This window comes from Arachis ipaensis, chromosome B8, assembly GCF_059453495.1.
Source record: "Arachis ipaensis isolate K30076 ecotype BB chromosome B8, ASM5945349v1, whole genome shotgun sequence".
NCBI classification, from domain to species: Eukaryota; Viridiplantae; Streptophyta; class Magnoliopsida; order Fabales; family Fabaceae; genus Arachis; species Arachis ipaensis.
Window position 1 is genome coordinate 131,069,607 of NC_142443.1, and position 23,746 is coordinate 131,093,352.

Below are 23,746 nucleotides of genomic sequence, written 5' to 3' on the forward strand. Positions count from 1 at the left end.
CTTAGGCGGATAACCAAGAGAGATACAACGAGATAGTGTTTGATCCAACAGGTGTTTTGGAGCAGGAAAAGGATGAACAAGAGCCTAACCCAGAGGCAAAGATATTTTATCATCTGTTAGAATCTGCTGTGAGACCGTTGTTTGAGGGAAGCGTTCATGCAGAGTTGTCTGCATGTGTTAGAATGATGAGTATTAAGTCAAAATCAAATCATATGCAAGAGTCTTTTGATAAGTAGGCCACCCTTTGCAACAAAATGGTACCTGTCAGGATCTCTGGTATCTTCCAAAACCACTACGAAGTAAAGAAACTAGTTTTGAAATTAGGTCTAAATTCGTTGAAAGTTGATTTGTTGTTTGAATGGGTGTATGCTGTATTGCAAGGGGGATGCAGACCTAACTGAATAAAGATTCTGTAAATCACCAAGGTTCCAAGTTGAGAGAGAACAGATTGATAAACGCCGGTTAAAGAGAGTTCCAATGAAACGATTGTATGCATCGATGAGTTCGGCCCCTCACATGACCTAGCATAGTAACAACAAGAGAGATGATGGAATCATGACGCACCCATCACATGGAGAAGCCTGGAAGCAATTCGATCGGGTCCATCCTTTATTTGCGAGTGAGCCGAGAAATGTTAGAAATAGTTTTATGCTCTAACGGGTTCGCACTGAATTCCAATTTCAGGAACGCATACTTTTGTTAGCCTGTAGTCGTGATGCTGTATAACATGAGTCTAGAAATGTGCATGAAAGACCCGTACATGTTCCTAAATTGCATCATATCTGGTCCCAACAATCCAAAGGCCAAAATAGATGTCTTTTTGCTACCCTTGGTGGATGAGTTAATGAACTTGTGGATCCAAGGTGTCGAAACGTATGATATTTCGACAAAGACAAACTCCCAACTGCGTGCTGCATGGATGTGGATCATTAACGACTTTTCTGCGTACGAGATGTTGTCAGGTTGGTCCACTCAGAGCCGTCTGGCATGTCCCATTTGTATGGAGGATACAAAGGAATTTTGGTTGACCAATGGTTGTAAGAATTCGTGGTATGATTGCCATCGAAGATTCCTCGACATGGATCATCCTTTTTAGCGCAACAAGGACTCGTTCAAAAAGAATACAACTGAACACCAAAAGGCACCCGTGAAGATGAGTGGTAGGCAAGTTTGGCATCGTGTCAGTAGAATCCCAAAGATCATAAAAAACGGGGCAGGTTTGAGACCTCCAAAATATGGCAGGGAGCATAATTGGACTAAACAGAGTATATTTTGGGAGTTGCTTTATTGGAGAGATAAATTGGTTCGACATTGTCTTGATGTGATGCACATTGAGAAAAACGTGTTCGATAATATCATGCACACAGTAATGGACGATAAGCGAACAAAGGATAACGATAAGGGGCGGTTAGACTTGATGGACATTTGTAGGCGGCTAGATATGAACTTAAGGAGACTTGATAATGGGCAGTGGGATAAACCAAAGATGGTGTTCGCTCTAACAAAGGAACAGAGGAAAAATATTTGTTGGTGGATTAGGGATTGGGGTTTCTTGATGGTTATGTCTCTAACTTGAGCGGTTGTATAAACATGTCACAGGGTAGGCTTGCTAGGTTGAAGAGCCATGATTGTCACGTTTTCATGGAGTCTTTGCTTCCGGTCACGTTCAGAGAACTTCCAACCAACGTCTGAAAACTCCTCACAGAAATAAGTGAGTTCTTTAGGGAGTTATGTGCTACCAAACTTAACATTAATGATCTCATAGTCATGGACAAGAACATTCACATCATACTTTATAAGCTAGAGAGGATATTTCCTCCATCCTTTTTTGAAGTTATAGAACACTTAGCGGTCCACCTACCGTTTGAAGCATTAATATGTGGGCCAGTTCAATTTTGGTGGATGTACCCATTTGAGCCGATGATTGGTTCATTCAAGCGCACTATGAAGAACAGGACTCGAATTGAGGGAATCATCTGCGAAACATTGCTAGCTAAGAAAACATTCGTATTTTGCTCATTCTATTTTCAGTATCATATTGAGTCACATAGAATAAGGTTGCATGAAACGATGAGAGGGGAGAATCATTATCGGGTGAAACAACATACCCAATCTTTACTTCGGAAGAAGCTGCAATGGATGCAGGCAGTGACTACTGGTTAGAGCAGAAGGAGATCAATGCTGCACATCTGCATATGGTGCTTAACTGTGACCAGGGACGGATGCATTCATTGAGTAGTGGGGGAAACTGCCCCCAGTGAAATTTCAGAAATTACTTAGTAGTTCTTAGTAAAATATCTTAAATGCCCTCATTATATAATTTGTTTTGACCCCACCCCAAATCAAATCCCTAACCTTCTTTTTCCCCAATCTTCTTCATCTATTCCAGGCCTCCAGGCTTCGCACTTCGTAGCCTCCAGCCTTCGTAGAATCGCAGCCCGCACTCGGCACTCTTGTCTCCAGAGACCAGAGCTACTCCGCATCTCAGCCAGTGTCACGGCTCTCTCCCCGCTGACGTCTCCGGCTCTCCGCCCTCTTGTCTCCAAAGTCACTGCCGTGTCTCCACATCTCCGCGTTCCCTTTTGCCTTCTTCTTCATCGATCGACCGTCCTTCTTCTTCGAATACTGCAAATCTGCGATCCTCTTCTCTCTTTGGTTTTCACTCTTCACTCTTCAGGCTTCATCAGAGAACGCCTGCCTTTTGTCCTGCTGCCGCTGAACGCCGCACAGATCCGTCACTGGCTACTGCCTACTGAGTTCTACACTTTTGCTTTCTAGTTCCTAGAGTTCAGCTGTTCAAATTCAATCTTGGATTTTTTTTGGTACATTCATGAATCATGATTCACCGATCTGCAATTCTATGTATTCACTTATTTGTTTTATTGTTGTTTGATAATTGATTTAGTTGGTTTGTTAATTGTGAATTTGTGATTGAATATTTAAATTTGTTCTGATGTAATTGCAAGTTTAGTTTGATTAATTTGTTTGTTAATTATTTTTTAAGACTTAATTTGTTTTGATGTACTTGCAAGTTTAATTTATTAAAAATTCAGTCAATAATCAACTAATATTGATTTTGAATTTTTGGATGTAGAAATCTTCTGATGATTCCTTTTAATGATCTGATACACATTTGTTGATTAACATGAAGCATTCTATTTGTTGCATCAGATTTGGTATTTTTAATTCTTTCATAGCAGCTTGATTACCTTCCTTTTGATTGGAATTCACAAAATCACAAGCATCCTCTTTAAGCAATGATAAGGCAAAGAAATGAATGGCTGACAAGAGACTGAAAATTATTTTGTTGTGGTTGGAAATTTATTTAAATGACATATGTTTATCAATTTTGTATTTATAATTTTATATTTTAATTTTTAATTTGCGTAGAATTGTAAATTTTTTTATTAATTAATTAACTTAGATTTATAATTTTATCCATTAGTGTTTCTTCTTTTGAAATTAGCTTTAGTTTTGCCCGTAGCAACTGCATCAGTTGAAAGAACTTTTTCTGCTATGAACATCATAAAGAGTCGACTTCGTAATCGTATAGGAGATGAATTTTTAAATGATTGTTTAGTGACATACATAGAAAGAGAGACATTTGATTGTATTGATAATGAAAAGATTATTCAATCTTTTTAAAATATGAAACCTAGAAGAATGGAATTCTAAATTATTTGTTATTATTTTGAATTATTATTTTATTTTAATTTATTGGTTAAATAATTTAAAGAATATTCCTATTTTATGACATCATAGTATAATTATAAAAATTATTATTATATTATATATATTTTGCCCCCACTGAAAAAATTTTCTGGATCCGTCACTGACTATGACCAGATTTCACCGTACCTCATGTGAGTTTATTAAGTCCTCGTAAATATTGCAATCATTAACATTCTAACTTCTTAATGTAATCAAAATTTTTTTATCCTATTCTATCATATAAGTTATTTCAAGAGGCAAATCCTAATACGTCATGGAACAACTTTTCACGTTGGTTTAGAGAATACGTCAGCGTGCATCTATCTGACACAACAGATTCAAAACTAGTTGCACTTAGTTGGGCCCAATGAATAAGGCCACTAGCTACCCGATGTACAATATTAATGAATATCGGTTCCATAACTTACAGTGGTCGATAAGGAAGAAAACAGATAACACTGGAATTTGGGTTCGCGGAGATTCAGGAGGTGGTCATTCAGATTGATTTGGTGTGTTGCACAACATAATTGAATTAGAATATTTCTGACTTTCTGTCGCACTATGTACAAGGTGTGCGTATTTAAATGTGAATGGTATGATCCTAGCTCGCGACAAGGAACACAAAAGCACAAAGACTATGATATAAATGGGTATTGCTTTTAAAATTTTTATAAAAAAATTTAACACAAAACACATACCATAATCCTTAAAAAATTCTACAAAGTTTAATATAAGATATCATAATCTAAAATTTTAAACACAATTTAACATAATTAAATACAAATATGACAACTTATAACTTATATATAACGAAAGTATTTTAGTAAATTTCTCTTTGTAGAAATTTTGCAGATTCTCATGGGATGAGCACCTTCCTCTTAATACATGGAGATGGGTTCCTATCTCTGTGAAAATATCACTGAGTCCCCATTTAATTTTGTCGCGGATAATCGAACGATACTTGCTTTCATGAATATTTTTGTTATCCATAAATTCTTATATACATCATAGAAGAAAAATATTCTTTTATATTAATTTATAACAAAAAAAAATGTTAAAGAAAAGAGGAAATTATAATAAAAAATAAACGAATAATTAATTGTCAAACAATATTGAGCAATATTTTTATGTGCAATAAAAGACTATACAATTTATCTAAAACTTTTAGCAAAATAATTTAATTTTTGTGTTAGACACTTAATTTTATATTATCACATAAAACAAAATAATTAATATTTAAATACACTATTTAAAAAATTATCTAAATATGTGAACTTAATTAAATAATTTAATTTTAATATACTCTCTCAATGTAAAATAATTTTATATGTGTATTTAATCACATAACTCCATGTTAATAAACATAGCTATATATTTTTAACATTGACCAAGTAAATTATCATAAAAAAATATATCAATATAAACTCATACATAACTAAATAAATCTTTTTATTGTCATTGTATCAAAAATAAAATCTTTGTTTAAAGCTATTCTTACGTAGCCCTATAAACTTGGATAAGCAAAAGCCCGAGAATTTTTCCTTATAAATATGTCCTTCCAAGTTCCAACTTCCAAAAGCATAAATCAATGACATGGAGAAGCCAACCCGGGTAGTTGTTATTCCAAGTCCAGGTTTCAGCCATGTTGCTTCAATCATTGAGTTTGCAAAAAGAATTGTGAAGCTCCCCAATGGCATCCATGTCACACTCCTTATTCCCACAATTGCCAATAACGGGTCTCCTTCAGAAGCCTCCAAAGCCATCCTTCAATCACTCCCTTCAACCATAAACTACACATTCCTTCCCCCAATCCACAACCAAGAGCTACCACAAGAGGCTCCAATAGCACTCACCGCACAAATCGTCGTCTCTCGTTCTCTGCCATCGATTCGCCATGCTTTGATGTCGTTGACTTCAACCTCTAGGCTTGTTGCAATTGTTGCTGACCTTTTTGCAATCGATGCACTTATTCTTGCAAAGGAAATGAACTTGTTGTCTTTTGTTTACTGTCCCTCAACAGCTATGACACTCTCCTTTTGCTTCTTTCTACCAAAACTGGATGAGACTGTAATAGGTGAATATGTCTTTATTTTTTGTGGTTGTTTATGTTACTGGTAAAGTCCTATTTTAGTCCTTAACGTTTGGGTCAAATTCTTTCAAATGTTTTATTTCTGTTTCAAATAATTTTAAATAGATTTAATATGATCCTACCATTAAAGTTGACTCTAAGTTAACAAAATAAATAACGTGGACACTAATAACGTTACTTATGAAGTTATATATTCTTTCATGTGTTAATAAAATATAATAAAAACTTTCTTATAACACTGCTTTCCTCCATTTTTTTTAACAAAATTTCAAATCCTAACAAATAATCATCACTTCTTCAAAATCAAAAGAAAAATTTTTATATTAGTGATCAATTGAATAGGAGGTTTAAAAGTTTTTAGGATTAAAATAGAACGTTTGAAACATTAGAAACTAAATTAGGATTCGACCCAAACGTTGTAGACCAAAATAATACTTTACCCTATGTTATAATAAGTTCCATTTTATTGTGTTAATTTCTTCTTTCAAAACAAAAATGTAACAGGGGAGTTCAAAGAGATATCAGAGCCGGTTCGAATACCCGGTTGCGTGCCTGTCCCCGGTAGAGATCTTCCAAACCCGGTGCAAGATCGAAACAGCGAACTATATAGAAATTTTCTTCAACGATGCAAACAACTACGTTTTGCTGATGGGATCTTAGTGAATAGTTTTAGAGAAATTGAACCAGGGCCTATAAGAGAATTGACAGAGGAAGGAAGAGGCTATCCAATGGTTTATCCGGTTGGACCCATTATACAAAACGGTTCAGGTAATGAAGCAAATTTTGATCAATGTTTAACATGGCTGGACAATCATGTACCAAATTCTGTTATTTATGTGTGCTTTGGAAGTGGTGGGACATTATCACAAGACCAATTGAATGAGCTTGCCATGGGTTTGGAGCTTAGTGGCAAAAAATTCTTGTGGGTTATAAGAGCACCAAGTGAATCAGCAAATGCTTCTTACCTTAGTGGTAATAACAATAATGGTGGAGACCCTTTACGGTTCTTACCATCTGGGTTCTTGGATAGGACCAAGAAACAAGGTTTGGTGGTTCCTTTATGGGCACCTCAAGCTCAAATTCTTAATCACCATGCAATTGGTGGGTTTTTAACACATTGTGGATGGAACTCGGTACTTGAGGGTGTCATGAATGGGGTTCCATTAATAGCTTGGCCTCTATTTGCTGAACAAAAAATGAGTGCAATTTTTCTTTGTGAGGATCTCAAAGTGGCACTAAGGGTAAAGGCTAATGAAAATGGTTTAGTGGAAAGAGAGGAAGTTGCTTGCGTTATAAGAAGGTTGATGGAGGATGAAGAATATAGGGAAATTAGGAGAAGGATGCAAAGTTTAAAGAACGTTGCAACTGAAAGCTTGCAAGAAGAAGGATCTCAGAATAAAATTCTAGCCCAATTTGCTGTTCATTTGATGAAGAATTAGGGAAATAGAAGGGTCTAATATATTTTGTTAAATATACACTGTACAAGTTTATATGTATTTTTCCGGTTATTTTCTTAGCTTTATTCATGTTAAAAAAAGCTTAATCAATTATTTAGAAAATTTAGAGGTTTCTGTAACTCTTAGAAATAAGGTAACTTGGTGAAACTTCCCTAGATCAATTCATAGACTTGTTCTTCAAAGTTTATAATCATAATAACTTTAGTTTTCATTTTCTTGCATTTAGAAATTCTTAAGAACATTAAGACATAATATACCCATAAAAGTAACACTTCTCTTAATCAAGCTTGAGAGTTGAGATGAAAGAAATAATATCTTGTTGACTAGATCAAATCAAAATCATATTCCTAATTTATTTCATGAATCTTTTCTGTAAATAGAATTAATTATAATATTCTTTTCGGTTTTAGTTTAGCTTCTTTTTAGAGATTTTATGATTAGAAATCTTTCCTTATTTTAGGCTAGTATTTTTTTCATTTTCTAGTTATTTCTATTTCTGTAATTCCTCTATAAAGAGATGATTTCCTGTACATTTGAATATACATAATATTCAAACACTTCAAGTTGGTATCAGAGCAGAATTTCTGCACTGTGCCTTTGATTTATAGATATGGCTGACAGTTCCTCAGTCATTAATCATGAACAAAAGGAGAACACCACTCCTACTCCATCAGATTTAAAATCTGAGCAACGGGTACTAGTTAGTGGTGACTCCCATTCAGTTCAGATCACCACATTTCGACTCAATGGGTCAAACTACCTTAGGTGGTCTCAATCAGTTCAGATGTACATTCGTGGAAGAGGGAAGATTGGATACCTCACCGGTGAGCGAAGCCAGCCTAATGTCACTGACACACAATATAATGTGTGGGATACCGAAAATTCCATGGTGATGACATGGCTGGTAAACTCAATGGAGGAGGATATCAGTAGTAACTATATGTACTATACCACTGTCAAAGAATTGTGGGATAGTGTCAAGGAAATGTATTTTGATCTTGGGAATAAATCCCGGATTTATGAACTTATTCTAAAAGTTAGAGAAATTCAACAAGGGAGTGATAATGTCACCAAATATTTCCACACATTGAAGCGGGTGTGGCAAGACCTTGACCACTTCAATAACTATAAGTGGATTTCAGCCGCTAATGCCAAACACCACCAACAAATAGTGGAAGAAGGGAGGATATTTCAATTTCTTGCATGCCTCAATGTGGAGCTAGATGAAGTTCGTGGCAGAATTATTGGAAGAGCAATCCTACCCAGCTACCCTCAATTGGAGAAGTTTTTGCTGAGGTTAGAAGAGAGAAAACTCGTAGAGCTGTGATGATGGAAAAAGGCAAGACTGAACAGACTTCTTTGGAGTCTAATGCACTCTTTGTGGCACTTGCTGCACTTAAAAATTCATCAAATCAGAAGCATCCCTCCAATCTTTGGTGTGACCACTGCAATAAACCTCGTCACACCCGAGAAACCTGCTGAAAGATTCATGAAAAACCAGCACATCTTAAAGGCAGCAAACCTGGTCCCAAAATACGTTCTACCCCAACTACTCATGAGGCTGAAAAATCATCCTTGAGTAAGGAACGGGTTGAGCAGCTCATAAGGCTGTTAAATTTCAGTTCTGTATCTAGTACTTCTAGTGGTTCTTTGGCTCAAACAGGTAATTTTAGTATTCCTATGTCCCTTAACTACGCCTCAAACTTGAATACACCATGGATTGTCAATTCAGGTGCATCTGACCATATGACCAGCTTCTCTCCTTTATTTAAAACTTATTCTCCTTCTTTTGAAAATGAGAAAATTAGAGTTGCTGATGGTAGTTTTTCATCCATTGCTGAAAAAGGTACAATTAAAATGTCCAAAAACATTGACCTAAGAAATGTCCTACATGTACCAAAGCTTTCTTGTAATCTTCTCTCTATTAGTAAAATCTGCAATAATTCCAATTGTGCTGTGGCATTTTTTGACACTCATGGTATTTTTTAAGACCGGACCTCGGGGAAGATGATTAGCAGTGCTAAGATGATAGACGGACTCTATCATTTTGAGGATATTTCGGAAGATAAAGTAGCTCAAGGATTTAGTGGTATAAGTTCTATGCTTATAAAGGACCAAATAATGCTCTGGCACAATAGACTAGGACACCCTAATTTTCTATATCTCAAACATTTGTTTCCAAGTCTGTTTAAGAATATTGATTCTTCCTTACTTAAATGTGAAAGTTGTATTCGTGCAAAAAGTCATAGAGTTCCTTACTACTCTCAACCTTGTCATGGATCTAAACCTTTCCAGTTGATTCATAGTGATGTATGGGGTCCATCGAAAATAACAACTCAATTTGAAAAGAAATAGTTTGTGACTTTTATCGATGACCACACACGACTATGTTAGATCTATCTCATACATGAAAAATCTAAGGTTTCTAAAATTTTTCAGTATTTTTCAAAAATGGTAAAAACTCAATTTGACATAAAAATTTCAATATTAAGAAGTGATAATGGTACTAAATTCTTTAACAAAAATCTTGATGAATTTCTTCAAAAAAAAAAAAGGTATTCAACATCAATTTACATGTCCCAATACACCCCAACAAAATGGCATTGCTGAAAGGAAGAATAAACATCTTCTTGAAGTAGCATGTGCCATTATGCTTGAGGGTAATGTTCCAAAGTATTTATGGGGAGATGCTGTCCTAACAGCAGCTTATCTCATAAATCGAATGCCTACGCGTGTGTTAAATTACTGCACACCGTTGGATATTTTCAAAAAGAATTTTCCAACATGTAAGTTGCATTCTGATTTACCTTTAAAAGTATTTGGTTGTACTGTATTTTTGCATACACCTTCACCCCAAAGTAAACTTGATCCAAGGGCAGAAAAATACATTTTTATTAGCTATTTTCCAAGTCAAAAGGGTTATAAATGTTTCAATCCACACACAAAGAAATGTCATGTGAGCATGGATGTTACTTTTTTGGAATATGAAACATTTTTTCAGAAAAAATTTCTTCAGGGAAAGAGTCTAAGTGAAGAAAATTTTTTGCATGAACCTTTACCCACTCCTATCTTACATATTGAGGATACAACTTTCACTGATCAAACAAATTCTAAAATAATTGCCAAAAAAGATATGAAAATCAATTCTGAAATTGTGGTAGAATTAGTTGGAACACAAACAGAAAAAGAAATACCATAATAAGAAAAGGAGCTTCGATGTTATGTTTGAAAATATCCCAAGAAGAATAGAGACCAGCTCATCATCTCTATACCAACCCAATCTGAAAACCCTGAAGACAACCCAACTGTAGTACCTAAGGATCTTCCAGGTAAATCTGAAATTGCTACTTCTAATAATAATTTGCCAATAGCCCTTAGGAAAGAAACCAGAACCTGCACCAAAAAAGTACTCAAAACCAGCACCAACCATTCTATTTCCAATTATGTCTCTTATCTCTCTCAAAAACATCGAGCTTTTACTTCTGAAATTACAAATCTGTTTGAGCCTAGGAATATAGAGGAAGCACTAGATGATCTCAATTGAAAATTAACAGTGATGGAAGAGTGGCATGCACTCAAGAAGAATGAAACTTGGGAGATTGTAGATCTGCCACAGAATACAAAATTGGTTGGCTGCAGGTGAGTTTTCAACATCAAGTGCAATGCTGATGGAAGCATAGAGAGGTATAAGGCTAGGTTAGTAGCTAGGGGATTTACACAAACCTATGGAGTAGATTATCGAGAGACCTTTGCTCCAGTTGCTAAACTCAACTCTGTGCGGATTCTCTTATCTCTTGCTGCGAATTACAATTGGCCTTTACATCAATTGGATGTAAAGAATGATTTTCTGAATGGGGAGCTAGAGGAAGAGGTGTTCATGAAACTTCCACCTGGATTTGAGGCTAAACTAGGGAGGAATAAAGTGTGCAAACTAAAGAGATCTCTCTATGGATTGAAACAATCCCCAAGAGCTTGGTTTGAACGACTTGAAATGGTGGTGAAGGGACTTGGTTATACTCAAAGCCAAGCTGGCCATACACTTTTCTATAAACATTCAGCAGTTAATAAAACTGCCATCTTAATTGTATATGTGGATGACATTATTCTGACAGGTGATGATAGCTTGGAGCTAAAAGACTTGAAAGAAAAGCTTGCCAAAGCTTTTGAAATCAAAGAACTTGGCTCATTAAAATACTTCTTTGGAATTGAATTTGCAAGGTCTAAGGAAGGCATTTTTATGAACCAAAGAAAGTACATCCTAGATCTTTTAAAAGAGACGGGATTACTTGGTTGTAAAGCTGCTGAAACACCTATAGAGCTTAACTTAAAATTGAAGCCAACTGAACCAAAAAATATAATGGACAAAGGGAGATATCAGCGGTTAGTGGGGAGGCTAATCTATTTATCCCATACACGCCCGGATATAGCCTTTGCTGTGAGCATGATAAGCCAGTTTATGCATTCACCTGGCCGAGAACACATGGACGCTGTCTTTAGAATCCTAAGGTACTTGAAGGGGTCGCCTGAGAAAGGGTTACTCTACAAAAACTATGGACATCTTCAAGTAGAAGTCTATACAGATGCAGATTGGGCTGGGAATGTCATTGATAGAAGGTCAACATCTGGGTATTGCACCTTTGTTGGAGGAAACCTGGTTAGTTGGAGGAGTAAAAAGCAGAGTATTGTGGCACGAAGTAGTGCAGAAGCTGAGTTTAGAACAGTGGCTCATGGAATATGTGAAGCACTATGGGTAGAGAAAATCCTACAAGAACTAAAGGTTCCCATTTCTCCACCAATAAAGTTGTATTGTGACAACAAATCTGCAATTTCTATTGCCCATAATCCAGTTCTACATGATAGAACTAAACATGTTGAAGTTGACAAGCATTTTATAAAGGAAAAGATTGAGAGAGGACAGATTTGCATCCCATATGTTCCGACCACGGAACAATTGGCAGATGTTCTAACTAAAGGATTACTCAAGAAGACCTTTGATAGCATAATAAGCAAGCTGTCAATGAAGGATATCTTCAAGCCAACTTGAGGGGGAGTGTTGACTAGATTAAATCAAAATCAGATTCCTAATTTATCTTATGAATCTTTTCTGTAAATAGAATTAATTACAATATCCTTTTCGGTTTTAGTTTAGCTTATTTTTAGAGATTTTGTGATTAGAAATTGATCCGTCACCTTATAACTCGGTCTTTATTGTGCATTATGAGTTATAACTCGGCATTAATTATCATTTATTCTTTGCTTGTAACCCACACCTTCATTACCGACTTAATGACCATCATTTCAATCTTAATGACCAAACGATCATAACATGAATATCATTTATCAATTCTATGCCTATAAAAGCTAAGGAACTTTCTATATCTAATTCTAAGGGGGCAACATGATAAGTTCTATAAGTTCTATATCATGTCTTACATTCTATATTCATAGAATTATTACACACAACACATAATAACTTCTATTTCATGTCTTACATTCTATATTCATAGAATTATTCTTATACCTCTTAAACACTTACTGACTTGAGCGTCGGAGTGTCTTTTGCAGGTACCCACCCCCTTGTTCTCTTATTGCCGACGTATAACTCATCCCGACGAGAAGTTTGAAGACATTCATCGACAGACGAGCTATACACTGGCCAAACTCAGCAAGAACAATTGGCGCCGTCTGTGGGGAGCGAGTAAAATAATTCCTACTCCCCTCAGGTTCATAAAACTTGAATTACATTCAAATTTTTGAACCAATTTCAACAATCTTGTTTAAGATTTTATTTAATACATTTTATCAAATTTTAATCTAACGTATCATAATATTTCACATGTCATAATCAATCCGAGAACAAACTCGGCTTTCAACCAATCCGACAAAAACAAAAAAAACAAAAACAAAAACTCGGTTTTCAATCAATCTAAGTACAAACTCACATATCAATTTTGCTAACTTTTTCAAAGTTCTCTACTTACACAAATAAAATTATATATTTTATTCAACATACTTTTGCATTTATATTTTTTGTAACTAATATTTACTGATTTATTAGTTATATTCAAATCTCAATATATGTTCTATACAATAATGACATATAACAACCATGTCAATTACATTTTTATTTCATTATGTATTATATTCTTATTGCTTAATGATTTCATTTATACAATTAAATGACGGTAATGATGAGTTTAAATCTTAAAATTGGATTCCATCAAAAATTAATTGTATATCAATTGTATATAACTATTATACTATTCATTTTATGCTATTAACTTTTAGGTTACTATTTGTTTAATACAAAAAGTTAAGCAAAAACACATGCAAACATTCAAAATTTACTATTATTGCACGAGGAATATTCTTCGTCATAAGTGGAAAAGTATCCCCCACACAACTATCTTGATTGAATGACTTTTATCACTCAATTATTTTTTAAATAAGTGCCGACATAATAACCCGACTAAGCTTGGGGGTTCACCATATCATTATTCACTTATCTTTTAACAGAGTTATAACTCATTTTATTTTCTAAGCTTAGCCTGGATCATATGATCGGCAGACAAAGCTTGGGAGCTGTGATCTGTCACCTTATAACTCGGTCTTTATTGTGTATTATGAGTTATAACTCGGCATTAATTATCATTTATTCTTTGCTTGTAACCGACACCTTCATTACTAACTTAATGACCATCATTTCAATCTTAATGACCAAACGGTCATAACATGAATATCATTTATCAATTCTATGCCTATAAAAACTAAGAAACTTTCTATATCTAATTCTAAAGGGGCAACATGATAAGTTCTATAAGTTCTATATCATGTCTTACATTCTATATTCATAGAATTATTACACACAACACATAATAACTTTTATTTCATGTCTTACATTCTATATTCATAGAATTATTCTTATACCTCTTAAACACTTACTGACTTGAGCGTCGGAGTGTCTTTTGCAGGTACCCACCCCTTTGTTCTCTCATTGCCGACGTATAACTCATCCCGACGAGAAGTTTGAAGACATTCATCGACGGACGAGCTATACACTGGCCAAACTCAGCAAGAACAAAAATCTTTCCTTATTTTAGGCTAGTATTTTTCCCATTTTTTAGTTATTTCTATTTCTGTAATTCCTCTATAAAGAGATGATTTCCTGTACATTTGAATATACATAATATTCAGACACTTCAAGTTATCTTATAAATACTTATTTGAAATTTTCCCTCTATGTTAAGAACTAGACGTAAGCAAGTATTGGTAGAATATAAACTCTTATCTCCTTTATTGCTGCTTGTTTTATTCTTTAAGGATCTGAAAAACTGTTTTCAAAAATAAAGATGAAGTCTACATACTCTCGGCTTAACCTCATACAATTTTGAAATTAAATCTAGGTACTAACTTCTTTCGTTGCTCACAAGTCTTAAGACTTCTTTTGGTTTCAGAAGGAAAGAAAAAAACCAGTATCTACACACGATTCAAACAACTCATATTCCATCAGGTCATTACCAACAACATAACTCATTCAATTTTGGCAAGTTGAGGTCCTACGATTTTTTGGCAAACAAACTAAACAATTTTTAATTTAAATCCCTACCTCACTTCCGAACTTTGATTGCACTTCTAGGAGTCCAAAATCACCAACCAAATCCTTAAAGCTTCAAGATCATGGTGAATGCCAATTTTCCAAAATTGAGACGACGCAGGAGAATCTTCTCTCATGACCGTTGATGAATTATCCTTGCTCCACTCTGATTTTGCCAAATGTGTTGCATGGTTGTCCTTTTGTCATTTCAATCATTTGTACAAGAATGTGTGAATCACAATTTCACACATTCTTGATGACAAAACCAATAACAATCTAAGGTTTGATCTCAGCCATCTATAAGCTTGAATTACACAGCAAATTATACATGACAAGGAGTTGAACCGACTTTTGCCTCGTAACATTCTTTGTTTGATGACAGTTTCAAAGGAATCATAGATAAGCCACTCATTCCAAGCAACTTAGTTGAGTCTTCATGCAAGTATGCAGCAAATCAATGGTACAAAGAAAACCAAATTCTGTATCTTCAGACAAGCCCATATGAGATCCAAGATGTCTATACCACAGCACATTTTAAAATAGAAAGCTTGCAAAATGCTCCAGACAGCACACTTTTTCAGTTCACAAAACCAACGTAAGATGCCAATAATCGTCTTTTTATTTTCTGTAGAGAAGTCCTCATTAAAGCTATGTATATGTTAAACACCAAGACAGAATAGAATGGAATAATGGAACATGCATAAAGATAATCTTAACACATACTAGGACAAGGAGCAGTGAGCACTATGCACCCTTTCATGAAACTAAGTCTTAATGTGTCAATTGCATTCTCTTAATCTAGAAATGGATTCAACTTGGACAATTTTCCATTTTTTAATGTGTTATCACTTTCAAGTTGTTAGATTTAGAGGAATCAAACATGCAGAAAAAAATAATGATTCATTAGCTCATACTCCATAGTTAAAAAAAAAAAAAAACTGCCAACATACTGTAATTGCGATTATGAAGGGAAGATAACAAGTTGAAAGCATCTGTAATAAATGGGCAACTACAGAAACAAATATATTGCTCAAGAGAATAATAACAGTTCATTACCTTAGAAGCGGTAATTGCACAAACTTTTCCTTGAATGATTACTTCTAAATTATGGGTTCATAGAGAGGTGCAGATAATTTAAGAGAAAAAGAAAGTAGTAGTTTGTCAATAACTCTGAAAAACAATTATAATACAGATATATAATTTTAAAGGGATATGTTATATACCAATTACCAATGCTGGATGGAGATGGCACTGTATCACAATGCTGGATGTACACACAATATTTTCCAGTTTTCATTCATTTGCCAATTTGTTTAACAATTAGATTTACACATCCTTAGTGTCTTCTGATATTGGAAATCTGTTCCTTCTCCTATCCCTAGTAGCCATCTTTTGTCCATATCTCTCAAATATGTCTGCCAAGTCAACCAAACCGACCTCTCTCAACTTCTTTCCCATCTCCTCAAACATAACCACACCTTCCTCATTTGAAAAGTGGTGCAAGAATTTATTGTAATCAAACCTTGGCACCTCAAGCCCTCTGTTCATCACCCTCTCCACATACTTTCCAGCTTCTTTCGATTTTCCCACCTTCACCAAACCACCAACAAAGATAGTGTCAAAATTGATAAGTGGATCAGACCCCTTCCTACCTCTCCTCCCCAAATGCCCTTGTAACAACATTATATAGGTATGCATTGTTGGTTCACAACCTCTCCTAATCATTTCCCTAAACACTTCAGTCGCCTCACTGGCCCGCCTCAACCTCACAAGCCCTTTGATCAATCCATGATATACACTTATATCCGGTGAATCAATCTCCTTCACAACCTGATAAGCCTCCCTAACCCTATGTCTTGAGACAAGTCCGTAAACCACGGATCCCAGAGTCAAGTTATCAACTTGAATCCCTCGACTACGCATTTCATCGAACACCTCTTGTGCATCACACATCATCCCTTTCCTACACAACCATTTGATCACCAACTTATAACTCGAATCCCGGAGCTCATCCATCCTCTTAAACCTTATTGTCCGGAAGAGCTTCAACGCCTCGCCACACATATCCTTCTTGAAAAAAATATCCATCATTTTCTCAAAAGCTTCCAACTCGGGCCTAACCCCATCATCCATCATCAAATTCCAAACCTTTGAAGCCTCAATCAATTCACCCTTATCACAATAACCCTCAATCAAGATCCTATAAGTAACTGCATCAGGGTTAACCAAATCCCTCAACTTCAAGACAACATGCTTAGCCTCATCAACAAGCTTGCAACCACACATTGCTCCAACAACCTTGTTTAGTGTCTCCAGATTGTAGCCACACCCATTTTCATTCATCAAGTGGAATACCTCAACACATTTCTTCAATTCCCTAGCACCACCCAAAGTCTTGAGGGCTATAATGAAGGTCTTATCGTTAACAAAACAACGTCGTGCCATATCAGAAAGAAGGCTCCAAAAGAGGTCAATGTTACGAGACTTTCCAATTACATCAAGCATCTTGTTGAAGGACACAATGGTGTGAGGGAAAGTGGGGTTTTGTTGCTGTGTGTATTGGAAGAAGCGGTAAACAGGTCTCCATGAATAGGGGAAGGTGTTGCAAACTTGAAGGAAGAACTCGTGGGTGAGTTGGAACTCAGTGGAGGCGAGTTTCGAGTTGAGGCGTGACTCGGGCATGTTTTGTTGCTGATACAAGATAGTGCAGACTCGGCGGAGCTGGTCCTGGTTCACCGGAGTAATGGGGTTGTTGCCTGTTGTGGCGATTGTTGTAAGGAGGCGGTGGTTGTTGATGAGGGTGGTAGTTCGTCGGAGAAGCATCTGTAACATTGAATGCAAGTATGAACACTGGGTTATCACCTATCTATTTCTCATCTATTTTCACCATAAAATAATCTTTGTAATTCTTACACTAAACTTAACTTTTAAAATGCAGAAAGCATTCGAGAGTGGTTGCACATTCTCATTTATGATACGTATTTAGCTATCACAATTATCAGGAAGAAAATAAATGAGGTGATTAAGGTTCATGGTATCACAATTACATCATGCGAGCAGTTATTTACAACTAACACAATCATTTTGAGAATCATAGGTTACGGTGAAAAATCCAAATTGAATTAGACTAACTGCTTAAGGCAACACATTTTATAAACAGGGCAAATACATCCAGCACATAAAGTAAATCGACTTCAAAAGAAAGATAGGTAGGTACCATACCCCTGCATCAAGAACTACAAAATGTAATAACTTGTATAAGAATATACCCCTATCCTCCCCCTCCATGGGTTGGCTTTATCATGATTTGGTAACCTGTTTTGCCAGATTCAGACTTCATGTTATAGAATGATAAAAGAAAAACAAAGAATAACGGCTTTCAAGGAAGCTGAAATCTATAGAGAAAGAAACCTGTCTGGCAATCTTCTAATTAACAGCTTGAGACACAAGCCTCTACCTATAAATACTCTTATCAACTTCCCCACAAATGTGCTTCCTTCAATCTCATTCATTATTCTTTTCCCAGAAAAGAGAAAAAATCAACAACCTCTCATCACTAAAGAAAAAAATACTACTGATTATCAATAGGTATGTTATCATGGTTAAGGCAAAACAGAAGATCCAAAGAGAAATAAACAAAAATGATAAATACAGAAGAAAAGTCATTTAACAAAAAAATGAAACAGAAAAGTTTGCATATAAAATTCAGCTTGGGTTGGCCAAATGAAAATTGATTAAGCAAAACTAGAATTGCTATCCAAGGAAGCAGACCACACATGATCCATACTGTGGACATCTTATTCAATTCACACCATAGAATTTTCCAAAAAGAAAATATACTGATAGACTTAATGAAATTATAATGCATTTGTATACCAACTAATTATTAGTGTTTCAAATGCAGCAATTGCTCCTACACCTATTGCAATTGCACCTGTTTCGAAAATCCCAAATTCATCACAGGGTAGGTCTCCTTAGTCAATGGCTGGTAGTGTCAATGTTTCAAGAAGGAAGAGTCATAACAACAAATATCAACAACATTATTGGGTGTTCAGTTCAGCATTACAAATTCCCTCCCTCCAAATGTTTTGTCAATCAATAAACAATTCAATTGCGTGCTCCTGTCTGTCATCTTTGACAAAATTCAATTCTTATCAACCCATATTAACTCCAACATTCATTTGGTACCATTATTCCCAATTTTCAAAAAAGGCTTGCTGCTTCAGATTCAATTAGCTCATCATTGCTCCTTAGAGTCCTCTTCTACGTAAGTATAGTGCCTCTCTTTTTTTACCACTGTTCCACCGCCTTCGCCTTCAACTCTCTCTGCAGCTCCTCTGCTCCACTGATGCATCTCTCTCTCTCATAATGGTTCAACGCTTCTTGTGGTGGACCCATTGGATGGAAACAGGGTGTTTTTGTGTGATTTTTTTTTTTGGTGACTTGTGTGAATTAATATTAGGTAACTAAATTTTTTTTAACCAATATCGTGTAATGTTTTTAAAATTATTTTATTTATTATAAATTAAAAACTAAAGTTAATTAATATTGACTAGCTAAAAGGGGTGAAAACTAGTGCACTCCACACAAAGTAGAGAGTGCAATACTCCTTAAAAATTAACCTACTATCAAAAATTATAAGGTAAATTAAAATTATTTATTATTATTATTTTTCTTTTTTTTTTTTTGTCATGAGCTGAACAAACAAATTGACACCAACAAAAAAAACTAATCCCCACATTCAACACAGGACGACCTTTACACCAAAAAAGTACTCAGGAAACTTGATGGAACTTCTTTATTATTCTGTTATTGCCGATGTGATGTCTTCAAACATCTTCACTGTTTGCTGGCCGGTGACAGATTTAGACGCTCTTAAACCCACTCCCTTCCGCCTCTGCCATGGATGACCTTCCAAGCCCGAGGAATCGCTGTTATAACACCCTCACTATAAGAATGTTAGGCTTCGGCTTCATATACTTAATAATAAAATATGAGCCTTTTACTCGAAACCATATCGCTGACTCCTTTGAAAAACCAAAAATACTTTTTCTTAAAACAAACATGCATATATAACCAGAACTCGATCACATTTCTCATATATATATATATATATATATATATATATATATATATATATATATACATACATACCAGACTTCTTATACAAGTACTTACAATGCGTTTCATTACAAAACAGGTTTCCTATCCCTCTTGCAACAACATAATGTTAATGGCGAGGGAAGAATAATATATAAACTAAAACATCGTATAAGCAAAACGCAACAAAACTCTTCGTAAGTTTCTTCCTCCGTTTCATAACAAGATTAAATAAGAAAACTGTTTTTCAAGCTCAGTGATTATCGTTCTCTTATGAATCTTTTGAAAATCGACAGTTTAACCATCCGAAAATCCAAAACCTCTTTAAAAGAAATCAGTTAATTATCCAGAAATCTAAACTCACTTTTCTTATAAAAGAATCTTAAAAGTTTCCTAACAATATAAATGACCAACCTGTTTCAAATATAGGTTCATTAAATTTATGCTGAACCAGCTTGATATTTTATATACTTTACAAAATCTTAATTAAAAATCAACCACGAAATCAATCAACACTATCATCAATTCAGCACCAATACTCAATCAACCAAAGTACTACACCAGAGCAAACACAGGCAAAACAGACAAGGAAAGCACATGTATAGATAGTAGTTACAACAAATAGTTCAGATAGCCATTAATAACAGTTAAGCAATTAGGCAAATCAAAACAAATTTACACTCAAACAAAGTATGCAAATGCATATGATGCATGTCTGTCCTATGACTAATGAGCTCATTTGTCGGTTATATAGCCAAGTACGACATGTTCGGTAGCTAACCCGGACACTGTCTCTCTGTTGCGCATTAATATCGTTAGAGAAAATACGTGCCTGTCACCATTAGAGGGAATATGTGCCCTGTCACCATTAGAGGGAACAGGTACCCTATCACCCTTACAACCAGAGAGAAAATTCAGATATACTTGTCATCAATCATCCTCAACCATGTCTCATTTATCATATTTATTCAATTTCATAATCAAACACAATTTTCTTCGTTCTTATTCCTCATCTTTTTCCCAGAGCAAATGGACAACGCCACTGCCTCTTACATAGGGTCTCAACCCTTAATCAAATTCAATTTTATTTTCAAATCCATTTTTCAATATCATTCAATTCATTCAAAAATCATACTTTTAAAATCAAATCTCATCATTCTTCTTTCAAATTCAATCCTCATCATTCCTCCAATTCCGTTCATTAAGAATTCAAACTCAAAACATAATCTTTTTCTTAATAACTCCGAAACAAGTCATATAATCCTTAAATCTTAAACTTTCTAAATAACTACTTTAAAAAAAATCTCCAATTTTTATAAAATTTTGGATAGCATCTCCTCTGAAATTCGAACTAAGCTATCCTTACAGGTCCCATCAAAACCACATTTTCCAACCCGTTCTCAACCAACTTCAATATCAAACAATTGTCAAATATTAAATCTTTTGTAATTTTAATACCAATTTTGATAAGATCAAGTTCGATGTCAAACCATTTCAAAATCAATTTATTTCTCTAATTCAATTTATTTCCAATAAATCAAACTCATTTCCAAATCTCAATCATTTTCCAAAATCCAACCTACTCCAATAATAAGTCTTTTTCAAAATCAACCAGCTCCAATATTAAATCATTTATAAAATCAAACCAATCCAAAACCAAACCGCTTCCAAAATCAAATCATTTTCAATGCCGACCTAGTTTCACTATCAATTTCTCATCCACAACCGCACATCACTCAAGCAGTCAGTAATTCAATTCAGCGAACAATCACCTCCATAAAACAAATATAATCACAGAAATACATTTTTTTACGTCCATATCTATTTATAACAACTCTGTAATATAAAATATATTTTAATAAAAACCCCTACCTCGGAAAGTCGAACTAACGCGTTAAAGAACCGAAAACAACGGCGCCAACTTCGACTATGTTCCACAGCGGTAACAGCCATAAGGACACCGGCTAACAACAGTAACTCAACCCAGACATAAAATCGTCGCGCAAAACTCAATCATCTAATATCAGAACAGCGACAGAGGTTTTGAGGGTAAAAGATTTACTGTACCAAGAAAGAAATCAGGGACGGAGCAGCCGCAGCACCAGCAGCAAACTCCGACGGCGTAAACGCTGCTCCCGGCGACCATGTACGGCGGCAACAACCACGGCAGCAGCAGCAGCGGAGCCCCAATCGCGTTTTCTCTCTCCTCTGCAAGCTGTCTCTCTCTCCTCGAGCTCCTCAGCAGCGGCGGCGATGGGGGATCAGCGGCTCCCTCCGGGGACAGCCCAGGCCACCGCGATGGCGAAGGCGGCTTCGGCGATAGCACACGGTGCCTCCTCCTCCGCGATACTCCCTTCCTCCTGCGCGTCTCTCTCTCTTCGCGGTGACTCGTTGACGAATCGGCGGCAACGGGAAGCAGCTCGACGGCGTCTTCTTCCTTCCCGCAAGCTTTCTCCCTCAGCGCGACGGCGTGGTGACTTGGCGGCAAGGCGGCGCGACTCTGGACGCGGCTCCTCCCTCTCCTCTTCTCCCTCACTCCCTCGGCACTCCCTCTCTTCTCTCCTTCCCCTGTTTCTATTTACCCTTTCTTTTTCTTTCTTTCTTTTGTTTGCTGGAACCGCTGTGTTGTGCGTAGAGGAAGAGGATGGCGGTGGATGAGGCAGCGGTCCGGTTAGGGTTAGATTAAAATAAAATTAGAATTTTGATTTGGAAATTAGAGTTTTGGCTATGAAATTAAAAATTTTAGATTTAACTAAAAATATTATTTAATTATTAATTTAATTTATTTTTAAATAAATATTTTAATTTAATAATTAAAAATAATTAAATTAATGTTTTTTTAATTTTAAAATAGAATTTAAAATTTAATTATTCAAATTAAATTATATATCTAAAATTTTTATTATTTTTTAATTATTAAAGCTTTTGAAATCAATAATAAAAAATATTCAATCAATATAAAATTTTTTAAAATTAATATCCTGAATAAATAAAATGAATCATAATTAATTTATTATTTAATTTTTAAAAATCTGGGACATGTCTGTCGTTGCTGCTGATTGGCTAACTAAACGCAAAATCGATTTTGGAGAAGAACCTTGTCTCCATGAAGGCGTTATGATTCTTGGATGACGACGCTCATGGCCAACCGACTCTATTAGACCTAGACTGACGACAAAGAGGCACCTCGATTTACTAGGTACCTTTTTCATCACAAAAAAATAAGCTTTCTGCTACGTTTTTAAAGCATGCCAAAAAGTGCTAAAAAGCGTGCCGGTTGCTCTATCGGCACGCTCTCTTTTTTGCCACACTTATATCTCTTGCCACGCTTTAAAAGCATACCGAAAAGTTCACATATCGCTACGTTTTTGAAGCGTGCCCAAAAGGTTGGTTTTGGGTACACTTCAAAAGCGTGTCGATAGGAAAAGATAAGGCTACGCTTTTAAACGTAGCTAGAAATGAACCTATTGCCACGTTTTTAAAGCGTGGTTATATCCTTATTAAATTTATAAAAAAAATTGGTTTTTGCTTTTACATGCACTTTAATACACTCCAAAAATAATAAAAAAAAATATTGACAACAATATGTGAATGTCATTTAAAAAAATTAATAAAAATTAGTATTACATTAATAAAATTCAAACCAAATTAGCCATGTCATTTCTATACACGCAACCACAGTGTACAAAAAATTTACAAACAAACAAAAATGAATTTCTAAGAAGAGAATTAAGAAATGTCATTGAATTACTTCAAGCTTGTACTAGGCGTTCCTCGGATAAAGCAACCACTTGG

At 35.4% G+C, this 23,746-nt stretch overlaps 2 protein-coding genes across 10 annotated transcripts; one reads left to right on the forward strand and one right to left on the reverse strand.

The window, feature by feature from the left end:
• The first annotated feature begins 5,279 nt into the window (after window positions 1-5,279).
• LOC107612958 (hydroquinone glucosyltransferase) lies at window positions 5,280-7,418 on the forward strand. Its single transcript, XM_016314760.3, has 2 exons — window positions 5,280-5,785; window positions 6,305-7,418. Exons 1-2 carry the CDS (start codon window positions 5,305-5,307, stop codon window positions 7,237-7,239), a joined length of 1,416 nt encoding a protein of 471 aa, XP_016170246.1. The 5' UTR covers window positions 5,280-5,304; the 3' UTR covers window positions 7,240-7,418.
• Window positions 7,419-14,668: 7,250 nt separating this feature from the next.
• LOC107612957 (Pentatricopeptide repeat (PPR) superfamily protein) lies at window positions 14,669-22,659 on the reverse strand. Of its 9 annotated transcripts, none has more exons than XR_015896642.1 (4): window positions 22,019-22,649; window positions 16,075-17,674; window positions 15,908-15,951; window positions 14,715-15,330 (listed from the first exon to the last, which is right to left on the reverse strand). XR_015896642.1 is itself a non-coding variant. In XM_088497198.1 (3 exons), exons 2-3 carry the CDS (start codon window positions 18,137-18,139, stop codon window positions 16,178-16,180), a joined length of 1,563 nt encoding a protein of 520 aa, XP_088353324.1. In that variant the 5' UTR covers window positions 18,140-19,782; window positions 22,019-22,649; the 3' UTR covers window positions 15,862-16,177. The 9 variants fall into 9 exon arrangements, 4 of the variants coding, with proteins under 4 accessions (XP_088353324.1, XP_088353325.1, XP_016170245.1 ...); XR_002352965.2 differs by having other exon boundaries at window positions 14,715-15,476; window positions 21,824-22,649; XR_015896641.1 differs by lacking the exon at window positions 15,908-15,951 and having other exon boundaries at window positions 14,669-15,476.
• Between the last annotated feature and the right edge of the window lie 1,087 nt (window positions 22,660-23,746).